At 57.1% G+C, this 12,803-nt stretch overlaps 4 protein-coding genes across 4 annotated transcripts; 3 read left to right on the top strand and 1 right to left on the bottom strand.

Moving 5' to 3' along the window:
* Positions 1–401: 401 nt before the first annotated feature.
* Positions 402–1,978, top strand: BBK36DRAFT_1111728 (hypothetical protein; the record flags this gene model as incomplete). The annotated part of the gene is made up of 3 exons (XM_024889729.1): positions 402–569; positions 625–825; positions 887–1,978. 3 exons carry the CDS (start codon positions 402–404, stop codon positions 1,976–1,978), a joined length of 1,461 nt encoding a protein of 486 aa, XP_024753058.1.
* A 644-nt stretch (positions 1,979–2,622) lies between these two features.
* On the bottom strand, positions 2,623–3,537 carry BBK36DRAFT_46078 (hypothetical protein; the record flags this gene model as incomplete). Its single annotated transcript, XM_024898101.1, has 2 exons — positions 2,623–3,193; positions 3,278–3,537. The coding sequence occupies 2 exons, from the start codon at positions 3,535–3,537 to the stop codon at positions 2,623–2,625; spliced, it is 831 nt and encodes a 276-aa protein (XP_024753059.1).
* Positions 3,538–5,820: 2,283 nt separating this feature from the next.
* On the top strand, positions 5,821–7,958 carry BBK36DRAFT_1165982 (PLC-like phosphodiesterase; the record flags this gene model as incomplete). The annotated part of the gene is made up of 2 exons (XM_024894846.1): positions 5,821–5,830; positions 6,688–7,958. 2 exons carry the CDS (start codon positions 5,821–5,823, stop codon positions 7,956–7,958), a joined length of 1,281 nt encoding a protein of 426 aa, XP_024753060.1.
* Positions 7,959–9,890: 1,932 nt separating this feature from the next.
* BBK36DRAFT_1188316 (hypothetical protein) lies at positions 9,891–12,556 on the top strand (the record flags this gene model as incomplete). Its single annotated transcript, XM_024896569.1, has 1 exon — positions 9,891–12,556. The coding sequence occupies one exon, from the start codon at positions 9,891–9,893 to the stop codon at positions 12,552–12,554; it is 2,664 nt and encodes an 887-aa protein (XP_024753061.1).
* Positions 12,557–12,803: the final 247 nt, after the last annotated feature.

A 12,803-nucleotide genomic window follows, 5' to 3' on the forward strand; every position in this document is an offset into this window, starting at 1 on the left:
CTTGACGTTGATGTCCCTCTCCCGAGTCTTCATCTGGCGGGTACGAGTACATCACCAGCTCCCTTATCTAATCGCGGCTAAACGCCGCCAACTTGCAGCTTCCCCCACCATCGCAGCTCCGTGACATACCTCTTGGTGCCTCCCACCTCTCGTTTGCATCTTCAGAGCTGCCCAGATCAGAGCTTCGGATTCTGTTGCAAATACGCAGGCACATTGAAGTAGCCACAGCAAAAGCTGACATCCATCCGTCAACCTTTCTCGCTTTCACCGAGCATGACCATCAGCAAACGAGGGACAGTCAGCATCTAGACCATCCTCCGCAGCGGCCATTCGAGCTGCCTCTCTCCCACGACTCTCCTCCTTCGCGGCTCAGCCCCAACAGCCAGCGAAGCTCACCCGCCATGGACACGCTCAAGGGCATTTTCCAGACTTTCAACCCAGACGTCAGGGCCTATCCGTCAGCCAAGGCTTTCGATACGGCCGCCAAAAGCTATGCGGCATCAGTAACAACAAACCTGCCGCCGGCGGCACGAGCCGCCATCCTGCAGCAGCCGATGGAAGCCATTCAGGTATGCAGCACCTATGCACGCATCTTTCGACTTGCCATACTGACAAGATGTTCAGCTGGTAGACCCCGCCAACAACACCATCGGCGGCCTTGCCATCATCGATACCCTCCTCCGCGGTCAGACTCCACCGTCTACTCCGCGCGCGTTGATACTAGACGAGGCTCTGCGGTTTCTTCTACAGGTTGATCCTGTGCAGATCAGATATGTCGGACCGCTGTTCAAATCCCTGCTGGATGATGCCAACAGCTATTATACGGTACGAGAGCTTGTGCCACTCAAAGACGTCTGCTTTTCCAGCAGCTGCTAACATAGAACAGCCCAAAGTTGCAGTGGAACTGCTTTCCAATGCAATCCTTCGAATCGACCCGAGCGGAACCGTCTTCACATCAACACACCTAAACATGGCTAAATTAGCCTATGATGCTAATTGCATCGAGCCCGCTCTCAAGGTCTTCGATGCCGATATTCTTTACTATGCGCGGCCTACAGCCTCTACGCGCCTCGAGCTCAACGATCCGGCACTTCAGCCTCAGAACTACATACCCGCCGCCGGCCTGACAGACACCGTCAAGAGCACTTCCGTTCTCGAATACCACTTTCTACAAGCCATGGCGTACATTTCAAGGAGAGACTGGTCCAAGGCACAATTGGCGCTAGAGAGAGTCATTGGGCATCCGACCAAGGACAAGGGAGTGAGCAAGATCATGGCCGAGTGCTACAAGAAGTGGCTATTGGTAGGAGTGCTGAGAGACGGAAAGCCTCCAACTCTCCCGTCTTACATTACCAGTTCGACAAAGTCAATCTACTTTGGGCTCAGCGAGGCCTACAACAGTATCGCGTCATTATTCCCTACGGATGGTGCGGCAGCACTCAAGGAAGAATTTGAGAAACGGCGAGCCGTTTGGGAAGAGGACCAGAACCTGAGCCTGCTTGAGGAGGTATTGGTGTCGTATCAGAAGTGGCAGATTATCAACCTCCGCCGGATATACCACCAAGTCTCCATTGCTCAGATTCGGCAGACGACTCTGAGCGCCACCACGGCCGAGACGCTCAAGGACGATGGGGAAGTCCTCATGCTCATCAGCGAAATGATCGAGTCTGAAATGCTCAAGGGCCAGCTCCAGATCGGGTCTACGGCCGGCGAAAGCTATCTGACGTTCCACGAAGAGTACACATCGATGACGGAAGGCGAATTTGCGGCTGAGGTGGCCCGCTGCCATGCCAGCATCGAGGCATTGACGAAACAATACCGGGCGACAAACGAGCGGCTTGGCACGACAAAGGAGTACGCGCGACACGTGCTTCGAGAGCAGAAGCGGATGGAAAAGGACACGGCAGATGCCGGAGTCGGCTTCGACATGAATGTAGAAGACGAGGATCTGATGACGGGTGTGCTGGGCAGTGTCTAGGATACCTTGTGTTCCGCCCTTTCCTTCTCTTAACCTTTAGCCAGTGATTAACAGTATCTATGAGAAGGGAATGCGGACATGTGCAGCAGTTTATCAAGGAACACAAGGTGATGACCGAAGTCAGAAACCACATAGTAATCAGGGAACCAACCACAGCATGAATAGAGAGCTCAAGGCACTTTATCTTTCAGATAACGTACATGACACGATATTATATTCGTCCTCTGAAAGATGCAAATCTGAACGGCAGCAGTCGCTTCCCGCTCCGTTGCTCCAGTTTGATTCGTCTGACCAGCTCTAATATAAAACGTCTGAGCGATCTGTATATGTCTGGTAAGTCCGGGTTACCTCTATCCCTCGAAGTCGTTCCGCTCCTCTGCGGCCTGTGTCTACCTTGGGTAGCCTCCATTGCTAATCCACGGCATAGAGTAGATCTATGATAAAAGAAAAAGTGCCCATAAGCCCATTCAGAATGTCAAACCCAGTTGCGTTCTGCCAAAATTGCAACCATAAATCCATGAAGTGATTCAACCCTTGATTCCCTCGTCCTGACCCAATCTTTGGTAAAAAGCAAATATTCAAAGCAAAAACAACCACCGCTCTAAGTCGCAGCTTTTCGTCCTGAAAATTGTGACTGCGTTCCTTCATGAAGACAAGCGATTCCTGCGTCGGAGGAAGCTAGGCAAAGGCGAAGGCACGCCCTTCTCCTGCATCCCCGACGACGGCGACGCCGCCCTCGACCCGTTCCTCTTGTCCGGCGCACAGCAGCACCCCATGGCGGCATGCAAGATGAACGCAAAGTCCGTCGCCAGCGCGGCGATCCACATAAAGACAAACATCTTGCCGCCAATGTCGCAGTGGATGTTGAGCTGGTCCTGCGCCGTGAGGGCGATCTTGGCGGCGACGCTGATGACGGTGGCGATGACGGCGGCGACGGTGAGGACGAGGCCGGCGACGAAGCCGATGAGGGCCGTGCACAGGCTGAACCAGCGCGTCTTGAGGACCAGCGGGGTCAGGAGCAGGAGGACGCAGTTGAGGACGATGCCGGACATGAAGAAGGCGTACATGACCTGGGAGCCGATGCGCAGCAGGGTCAGGATGGTGACGACCTCGGAGGGCAGGGCGATGCGGGCGCCGGCCAGGAGCTCGCCGACGAGGACCTCGACGGGGTCGAACCAGAAGAAGGATTTCGGCGGGGAGCAGAACGTGACGCCTCTGTTTGAACATGGATGTGAGTTTCATTTCCTCATTTGCAACCTGTTTAAGAGAGGTAAGTCAAGGTGGTGATGGTGAACATACTCATCGTTGTAGCCCTCGCAGTAGCTCCACACGCCGACCTGGTAAAAGTCGTGCAGGCCGAGGCTCCGGGCGACGGAGTTGAGCAGGTTCGAGTTCTCGACGGAGATGGGGATGATGTGGGAGACGTCGAGCTTGAAGAAGAAGATGTCGTCGAGGAAGCCGTTGATGTGGGTGTTGCCGATGAGGACGAGGATGAGGAAGGGGATGGTGATGAAGTAGCAGAGGCCGGCGATGATGGCGGTCCACTGCCGCGCGGCCATGGCTTGGGACACCATGGTTCTGGCCATTGAGAAGGGAAAGAAGAGAGAAAGGGCGAATGGTATGGAGGAGGAGGAGGAGGAGAGTGGTTGAAAACAAAAAGGCTCTGCCTCTTGATTGCTGTGGAGGCAAGGGGGTGGGAGGACTGGGAGAAAAGATGGAAACAAAACAGATCGACAAACTAAAGAAAACGAAAGGAAAGAAATGAAATAAAGAAACTCAATAAACGAAAGAAGACACACAGGGAAAGGGAAAAAAAAAGAAACGAAAAAAAGAGAAAGGCAGATCAGATGGCCAGGAATAGAAAATGGGGCCCAAAGACATTTCAATGCCGTCAACCACCACCAAGTTCCATGCATGGCGTCTCGACCTCACAAGGTATTACTACTACAACCAGCACATACATACGAGTACACTTACACGAGTACGCTACAGACAGACAGCCAAGAGTCGGGAATAGCTTGCGGAATCCATATCCATGTTACTACAAGGCGCCACGCCTGATTACGAGGGGAGCTACAAGTACCGCTTACAAGGGGGCACCCAGAACCGAGAACGCAGAACAGCAGAAGAGACGGCAAACCGTCGCCAGTCATTCATGCGCAAAAGAACAAACAACAGCTCAAGCTTTCGTTGAAACAACAGTAAACCCCCCTAGCCGCTCATCGGATCCGCTGGCATTCCCTCATGCCAGGCCAGGGGGGGGCCCCTCCCAGCTCAGCAGATCCACCACGAGGCGCTGCAGCTTCCTAGCGGCTAGCTGCCGTCGACTGGCCGAGAGATTGACTGACATGAGGAAGAGGGAGACAGGGGTGGCAGGTGGCCCTGGAGCCCCCTTTGGGTCCGTCCTGGAGAGAATGGGAGAGTGAGTGAGTGAGTGAGTAAGTTGGCGATGCGAGGAAGCGGACGGGCACATGTTGACGAAGAACGTGTTGAACAGGCACGACGCTGGACGAGTGAGTATACAGGACAGGGCAGAACACCATCACCTGTCCCACGGCTACCTTGTCTACTGGTAAAAGCATCACCAGTGACGCTCAATGGCAGCACGGCATTCGTACCCGTACCCGGATCTCATACCAAGTTCAGGCACTGCTGCACAGATATTACTGCATACGTACATGCCTCCCAGGCTGCCAGCTAGTACCGGCAGATCGGAGCAGGAGTGCCGAATCAGGGTGTCTGTCCCCGCCGGTTTTCTCGTTTCCAGCTCCGCCTCATGATCGGACCCAAAGTCACCTCGAACAGTCCGAATGATTCCATCCCACATTATCGTACTCCCGCAGCACCGGACAGGCCACTCTCCTTCTGCCTGGTCATGCTCAGCACAGCGCTGCATTTGGTTTTTCATGCCCTGATTCCATCTCGTGGATGGATTTCATCTCGTTGACCGACAAGAGGGACATTGTCCAGCATGTGATGAGATCATAGGGCGACTCCATGCCCACAAAACGATGGGACGCCTGACCCACGGCCACCGTCTTAGCTTGCGCAAGATATGAGAGAGAGAGAGAGAGAGAGAGGAGGAAAAAACAAGACATTGGCTGCACACATTCACTGGAACTGCACTGGCCGGTTCCTGTCGTGTTGCGCAGTCTTTGGCTGGGGAGGCGGAGCCACAGCAAAGAGGCAAAATGCGGATCGGCAATTAGAGCCGGTGATGCTCATGGAGTGAGAGAGATTGGGAGAAAGAAGAAGCATTATTCACGCCCGCCTTGTCATCGCGAGATACAGGACCTCCAGACCAGCCAATCCGAAGCGCCCGTCTGTCTCGTTTCTCCTTCGCTTCGCCATCCTTGGCCCCTGGGAGAAGAAGAAGAAGGAAAATGAGAGAGAGAGAGAGGCAGTCATAACACTTGGCTTTCCCATTAACAAGATTGCTGGGGCGGGACGGAGGCGGAGGGGGAGGGGGGCTGTGAGACATGCCTCATGCTGCGAAGCGAACCAGGGTCTGCCGGGGGGTGGCCAAGGGAAGAAGGGCACCTCAATGGCAGTGCCGAGTCGTGTCCCCCGTTCAGGTTCGAATTCGGGTACCCACGAACAGAGGCAGCAAGCATGGAAGCCGTTGGCTCTACGGTTACAGGAAGCGCCCGCCATTGGTACACGAAGGACTCTGGCGCTGGTACGGCGGGAGTGGAATCCAGCCGGCTCGCCAGGCCAACAAGCAGCGCTTCTTCCCGCACCAGCGCTTCGCGTCAAAAGAGGCTCAAGGGCTCGATTGGACCGCCGTGGGCGCGGGACCCTTGTGCGGAGATGGGAGATATGCGCCGCCTGAAGGACCCAGCATGTGCTCAGGTAGCTTCGCTCGATGCTGTTCGCCGGGGTCCATAAGATGCGCAGATCGCAGGTAACAGCTTTTCCAGCTTTGCCAAGCTCCGTGATCCCTTTTTATCTTTTTTTCTTTATCCATTTTTGTCTTGTTGCCTTCTTTTGGTTCCTTCCACAGAACGATATAGAAGCTCGGCAGACACTCGCGGAGATCGAAGCAGGGCACGATCACACTGTACATACATAGATGCAAGAAGCGAGCATATAATTCGGCCTCACTGCCCATCATCTACAGCACCAGTTTGGGGGGTTTTGCCTTTCTTCTCCTTTCCTTCCCCGCTTGACCCTTCCCCCTTTACCTGCTCGTCCGGCTTGGAATTCTCCTCAACATCAAGATCAAACAGGCAGTCTTCCAAAACTGAATCAGGACGCCCTAGTGGTTGTGGGTGACGACTTCGAAACGGAGGGCCATCTCGACGTCTGTCTGGTGCACCTCTGCCCACCGCCTCCGACTGATGACGACGACGACGAGCTCCAAAAGTGGATGAGCCTTCAGCTGTCTGCCGATCCGGGTTTTCCATTCACGAATTGAGAGCGATCATCTGTCCCCGTTGACGGAAACGCCACTCGGCACGGGATTCCGGTCTTTGCTGCGGGTTGGTTCTACGGTATTCCAGCTGCACCGCCTCCGTTTGTCGGACTTGAACCTGGTTGAATTGGTTAATCGGAGTTTGGAATCTTTGATTACTGGGACAAGCTTTGGGCTGAGCTGCGAGCGCAGAAGGCTGGATCGGGCTCAACACCAACATCGACCGGCCGGGACATCATGAGAGTCCCCTACGCGGCCGTCGGCGCACTGGCGCTGCTGGTGCAGGCCGCCGGAGCGCAAAAGGTCTCGTACTCGGACACGACGGGCCTCACCTTCTACCAGGGCACCAAGACGCAGCGCGTGGGCGGCGACCCGGTGCCCACGGGCGTCTACACGACATACAAATCCAAAATCACCCTCACCGGCGCGGCCACCTCCAAGACGCACACCGGCACCAGCTCCGGGACCAGCACCGGCTCCGCCAGCGGCACCCTCACGACCGGCACCCTCACCGTCGGCAGCAACCTAACGGCGACGGCGACGGACTCGACGCCGCAGCCGACCAACACGCAGCCGTGCAACAACTACGTGGAGCTGTGCTCGCGCAAGTTTGGCAACATCACGCAGGTGGGCTGCCACAACTCGCCCTTTGTGCGGCCGGGCAACTCGGGCTCCAACCAGGAGCTGCCGGTCAAGACGCAGCTCGACGACGGCGTGCGCTTCCTGCAGGCGCAGATCCAGTGGCCGCCCAACGGCACGGTGCCGCACTTCTGCCACACGACCTGCGACCTGCTCGACGCCGGCCCCATCACCGACTGGCTGGGCGAGGTGTACGAGTGGGTGGACGCGCACCCGTACGACGTGGTGACGATCCTGCTGGGCAACGGCAACTACTCGGACCCGAGCCTGTACGTGCCCTTCATCGAGCAGACGGGCATCCTCAAGTACACCTTCGTGCCCACCGTCTTCCCCATGGCCCTCGAGGACTGGCCCACGCTCGAGAACATGATCCTGCACGGCAACCGCGTCGTCATGTTCCTCGACTACAAGGCCAACCAGACGGCCTTTCCCTGGCTCATGGACGAGTTCTCGCAGATGTGGGAGACACAGTTCGACCCCACCGACCGCGCCTTTCCCTGCGCCGTCCAGCGCCCGCCCGACCTGAGCGACGACGCCGCCCGCGACCGCCTCTACCTCATGAACCACAATCTCAACGCCGAGTTCAACGTCTTCAACCTCGAGCTGCTGGTGCCCGCCGTGTCGCTGCTCAACGAGACCAATGCCGCCGAGGGCTACGGTAGCGTCGGCCTGGCCGCCAACAACTGCCGCGCCGACTGGGGCCGCGCGCCCAACATCCTCAACGTCGACTACTACAACTACGGCTCGCCCCCGGGCTCCGTCTTCGAGGCCGCCGCGCGCATCAACAACGTCACCTACAAGGGCCCCTGCTGCGGCCAGGTCCAGTCGAGCGGTGCCTGGAGCGTCCTGCGCTCAAGGGGCGATGGGATTTGGGCGGTAGGGTTCCTCGTCTTGTTCATGGCGATGGAATGGTCACCTTTCGCCTAGTTTTGGTTATCTCTCGTTGTCAGGTTTCCGCTGCGTTGGTTGGCTTAGTACATGTTTTTATACGCCGCAGCGCCTGAGGCTTATTCTTGGCCTCAGTATGCTTGCTGGGATGGTAGCAGCAGTTGTCGATGGGAACATCTGACTTGTCCTAAATTTTTATTTGATATGCTCAATTTCAGGAGATAGAATATCGATATTGGTTCAGGAGACATGACATGGCGCGGCATTGAATCGGGAGTTTTGGGGCAATGGGAAGAAAGACTCATGTTAATATATAACGGCACGAGGATCTGACTCTTTTTTTTTTTTTTTTTTTTTTTTTTTTTTACGGGACATGGGACTCTAGTATTAGACATTTCAGCTCAGCAAGCATATCTAACTATATCTTGAAGCAATGAAATATCATTCATGCGAATGTAATCTAGATGCAAGGGCTTGTCCGGAAGACAAAGCATCCGTACCGTACATGTCCTCACGGCTCGTGCTGAATCAGCTTCCGCATCTGATATCTAAGGTAAGCTCCAGTTTCGAGGCGCTTACGTTGCCAGAGTTATATAAAGAATCCCGCCATGTTACCTCACCTTCGGTGTCTCCAAAGGCAAAGAAGCCAGTCTGTAATGAACCCCATGAATATTATCCAATCACACTATAATCTCACGTCTTCATTTCTTCATAAAGAAGTCGATGGAAAAGCACCTGCCGCTGGCGTCTCAAACATCGCAGATCTTCGCTCGCCACACACGAAGAGAGGGAAGGGAAAAGAGGCCGCCGTGAGGCTCAACTGTACTATCTACTCCGTAATCCCGTATCAACCCTCCGTATTCCGTACCGATCACCGCTTCAACAGAACCTGTTAGCCCAAGTACCAATGTGTAACTATTTGCCCATCGGCCCAATCACAACCCCAGCCCAGACACCGCAACCTGCGCCCAGGGGTTTAGCAGCGAACAAGCCATCGGATCAGGCGTCTTTTGGCGCAATAGACGCGCCATCAGTTTGTGTGGCTCCGGTTTCGTTCCCTCTTTGCGCTGCCCGTTTTGGGGGCCGGGACGAGGCGCTACGGCGGGTTGAGGGTGTGTGGCCGAGAGGGGCAGAACAGAAAGATGGGAGAGCTGAGCTGCGCTTGTCAGTTAGCCTGAGTTTATCGAGTGCTGCTATTTGCGTCTCATCAGTTCTGTTGATGCTAGCTTCGACCCTTTTACTTGATGGCTAGATTCGGTAAAATCCGTCATACAAAGCACAAGCCAATACTTCTCAGACTCTGTCTGGCCCAGCAGCCCTACAAGGATTCTTTACTGTAGTATTCCCAGATTTGTCCATCTTTTTCCTCTTCATCGTCCTGTCTTCCCCACCCTTGTTGCTGGGTTGACAAACTGACTGACTAAGTTGAGGCTGGTGATGCATGGTGGACTTTGATGATCCCTCCTCATATGCCGACGTTGACCAGTCCAGCTGCTTAGCCCCCATCTGCGTCTCTTCTCTTCTCTCGCTCCATCTCGTCTTGCTCTCATTCTGCCATCTTCTTTCTTCACTTCTTCACTCTCTTCCCATGTTTTCCCGGCTATATACGTAATATCATCCAGCCCACAGCCTGCCCGAGTGGACTCCTCCCCGTGCGATATACCCTGAGAGCCACCACCTATCACCATCGTCGCCTTTCCCCAGCCTCAGTCAGTCAGCCCTCAGCTGCAGCCGCAACCTCCTTTTCCGTCTCCATCGGTTCCCTGTACGACGCAGCTGATCGCCGCCGATTTTCATCCCGTCTTCGGACAAACAAACAAACTCGACAAGCAACAAACCCTCACAGGCTTTCCATCGCCAGTGACTTTGCCCTCTCTCTCTCTCTCTCTCTCTCTCTCTCTCTCTCTCCATCCCCCACTAACAAAAACGGACTACTACCCCAAGAGTCTGCCATGATTTCCCCGCAACGCCATGGCTCATAATCACAACTACCAGGGCCGAGAGCCCTTCAGAGACCCGTGGGCCGGGCCACGCCCCGACCAGCATCTCTCGCACAAAGTGTCCGCCCTCTCTGACGCCAGCGACCCGGACGGCCGCTACGACCCGGACGATGGCTCTCACCACCTGCGAGGCCGCGAGTCCATCGTGTCGCTCGAGTCCGAGTATGACCGCCGCAGCTCCATGGCGTCCTCGGCATACGCGTACGGCCCTCCTCGCAGCTACTCGCCGGCTTCGTGGACCGGCTCCTTTTCCTACGCCGGCGCTGGCGGCGCTGGATATACTCCCGTACTAAACACTCAGGGCGGCGGACCTCCTCCCTCGAGGGTCCCGTCCAAGGGCAGTCGGAAGCCGAGCTACTCTTCCGTACAGCAGACCGTCCTCCCTGCGAGCATAAGGGAGGAGGAGACGTACGACCTATCGCTGCTCCAAGGCGCGGCGCCCATGGGCACATCAAGACCACCACCAGCAACAGCGCGCGGAGGATATGAGGCCATCCACGAGCAGGACGAGGACTACGACGCCGGCGTCCCCGCGTTCGACTTCACAGCGACCCTGGGCCCGATGGACTCGCACGACAGCGCCTTCATCAAGAAGCTGCAAGAGCAGGAGGCCAGGGGGAATCTCACCGGCGGCCTGGGCCAGGGGTTCCGGGCGGGCTCCCAGCTCCGCAGCGGCGATCTCCTGTCATCATCATCATCATCGCCCACCGCCGCCGGCGTCCAGCGCAGCCTCTCGCAGACCCTCTCGCGTTCCTTCTCGCGGCGGAACCCGAGCAAGCGGCTGCTGAACCGCGCCGAGGCCCTGCGGCACGTGGGCCAGGACGAGGCCAACCGCCGCGGCGAGGTCATCGAGGTCATTGTGGAAGAGCCGGTGGGCGCCGACCTGAGCAACATCGAGGGGCCCAACATCATCGCCTCGGGCGGGATGCGGCAGTCGACGTACCCGGCCAAGGAGAAGGTGACGACGACGCAGACCTTTTACCCGCAGCCCAACTGGAAGCCCTTCTCCATGCGGTGGCCGTACCTGACGTCGCTCATCCTCGTCTCGCTGGCCCTAGCCGTCATGCAGGAGGTGCTGTTCCAGATGTACAAGGAGAAGCCGCTGGTCAAGTTCACGTCGCCCGACCAGGTCAAGCAGGGCGTCTACTTCGTCATCAAGTTCGCGCCCACGCTGCTGGCCGTCATCTACGGCGTCCTGTGGCAGTTTACCGACTTTGAGGTGCGCCGCCTCGAGGCCTTCTACCAGCTCTCCAAGGAGGAGGGCGCGACGGCCTCGGACTCCATCAACATCGACTACGCCACCAGCTTCAACTTCTTCCGCCCGTTCCGCGCCTTCAAAAAGGGCCACTACGCCGTGGCCGTGTCCTCCATCGCGACGATCCTGGCCGTGTCGCTGGTGCCGACGTTTGCCGCCGCCGCCGTGGTGCTCAGCCCGACGCGAGCGGAGCGCATGGCCAACCCGTCGGGCTACAAGACGCTCGGCTTCAGCCCCGTCTGGTCGCGGCTCCTGACGTCGACGCTGGGCGTCATCGCCGTCCTGGCCTGCATCCTGGCGTACCTCCTGCAGTCGCGCAGGTCGGGCCTCCTGTCCGACGTCCGGGGCATCGCCGGCCTCGCGTCCATGGCCGTGGTGAGCCACATCCTCATGGACTTCAAGGACATGGACACGGCGCCCCACGGCGAGATCCACAACCGGCTCAAGTACAACCGCTACGTGCTGCGCAACTCGTCCCTCGCGCCCGACGACTCGAACCCGGTGACGTCCAAGGAGAGGGAGCGGTCGGAAGACATCGACCTCCCCGCGAACCCGCACCCCGTGCTGCTCCGCTCGGCGGGCATCATCCCCATGATTGTCGGCCTCTGCCTCTTCACCGGCTTCATCCCCGTCTTCCTCTTCACGCCGGCCACGATCGTGACGGACAAGGCGCCCTGGGTCGTCACCGTGCTCGCCGTGCTCCTCAAGATGGCCTGGGGCGGCATGGAGACGGCGGTGCGCATGATGGAGCCCTACTACATCCTCTCGCGGCGGCACGCCCCGGCTAACACGCTGCTCCTGGACTACACGGCGCTTCCCTTTGGCTACATGCCGTTACGGGCTCTGCTCAACGGCCACCTGCTGGTGTTTTCCGTCGGCTTCGGCAGCGTCATGGCCGAGTTCCTGACCGTCCTTGTCGCCGGCCTGGCCACCGTCGACGGCCACGACTTCCTGCTCGTCTACAGCGATGAGGACCAGACGTGGGAGATCAACTCGGGCACGGAGACGGTCAAGTCCTTTTACGTCTCCGTCGCCCTCTCGCTCTTCATCCTGCTGTACATGATGGCCGTCGCCCTCGTCGTCTTTCTCCGCCGGCGGCACCCCTTCCTGCCGCGCCAGCCCAACACCATCGCCTCGGTGCTGGCGTACATCCACCAGAGCAAGATGCTGTACGACTTTGTGGGCACCGAGAAGTTTTCGTCGGCGCAGGTCCGGCAGCGGCTGGGCGAGGACAAGACGTACGGCCTGGGCTGGTTCGTCGGCAGGGACGGGCAGAAGCACTGCGGCGTGGACCAGGAGGAGCTGATTAGCAATTACAAGCATGGGATTAGCTTGAAGCAGGGGACGCAGCCGTGGAATATCCAGTGGGATGTTCTCTAAGGCTTTTGATTCTCCTAGTTTTCCCAAGTTTTACATCTCTTTTGGGTCGTCGTACGTATCGCTCTGATGGAATGGTGTTATGGATAATGTGTAATTTGTCTGGTAGATTGGATGCATTTCGGGATGATGGGCAAGCATTGTCGGCAAACATGAAGGATCTGGCGCATACTATTCCGAGCATTCTGGGCAGTAATCTTCTATATATGTCATTGTCATCACCAATATCGAGGACTTTCGAGTTAAAGCAGC

Source organism: Trichoderma citrinoviride, assembly GCF_003025115.1.
Source record: "Trichoderma citrinoviride strain TUCIM 6016 unplaced genomic scaffold BBK36scaffold_2, whole genome shotgun sequence".
Taxonomy (NCBI): domain Eukaryota; kingdom Fungi; phylum Ascomycota; class Sordariomycetes; order Hypocreales; family Hypocreaceae; genus Trichoderma; species Trichoderma citrinoviride.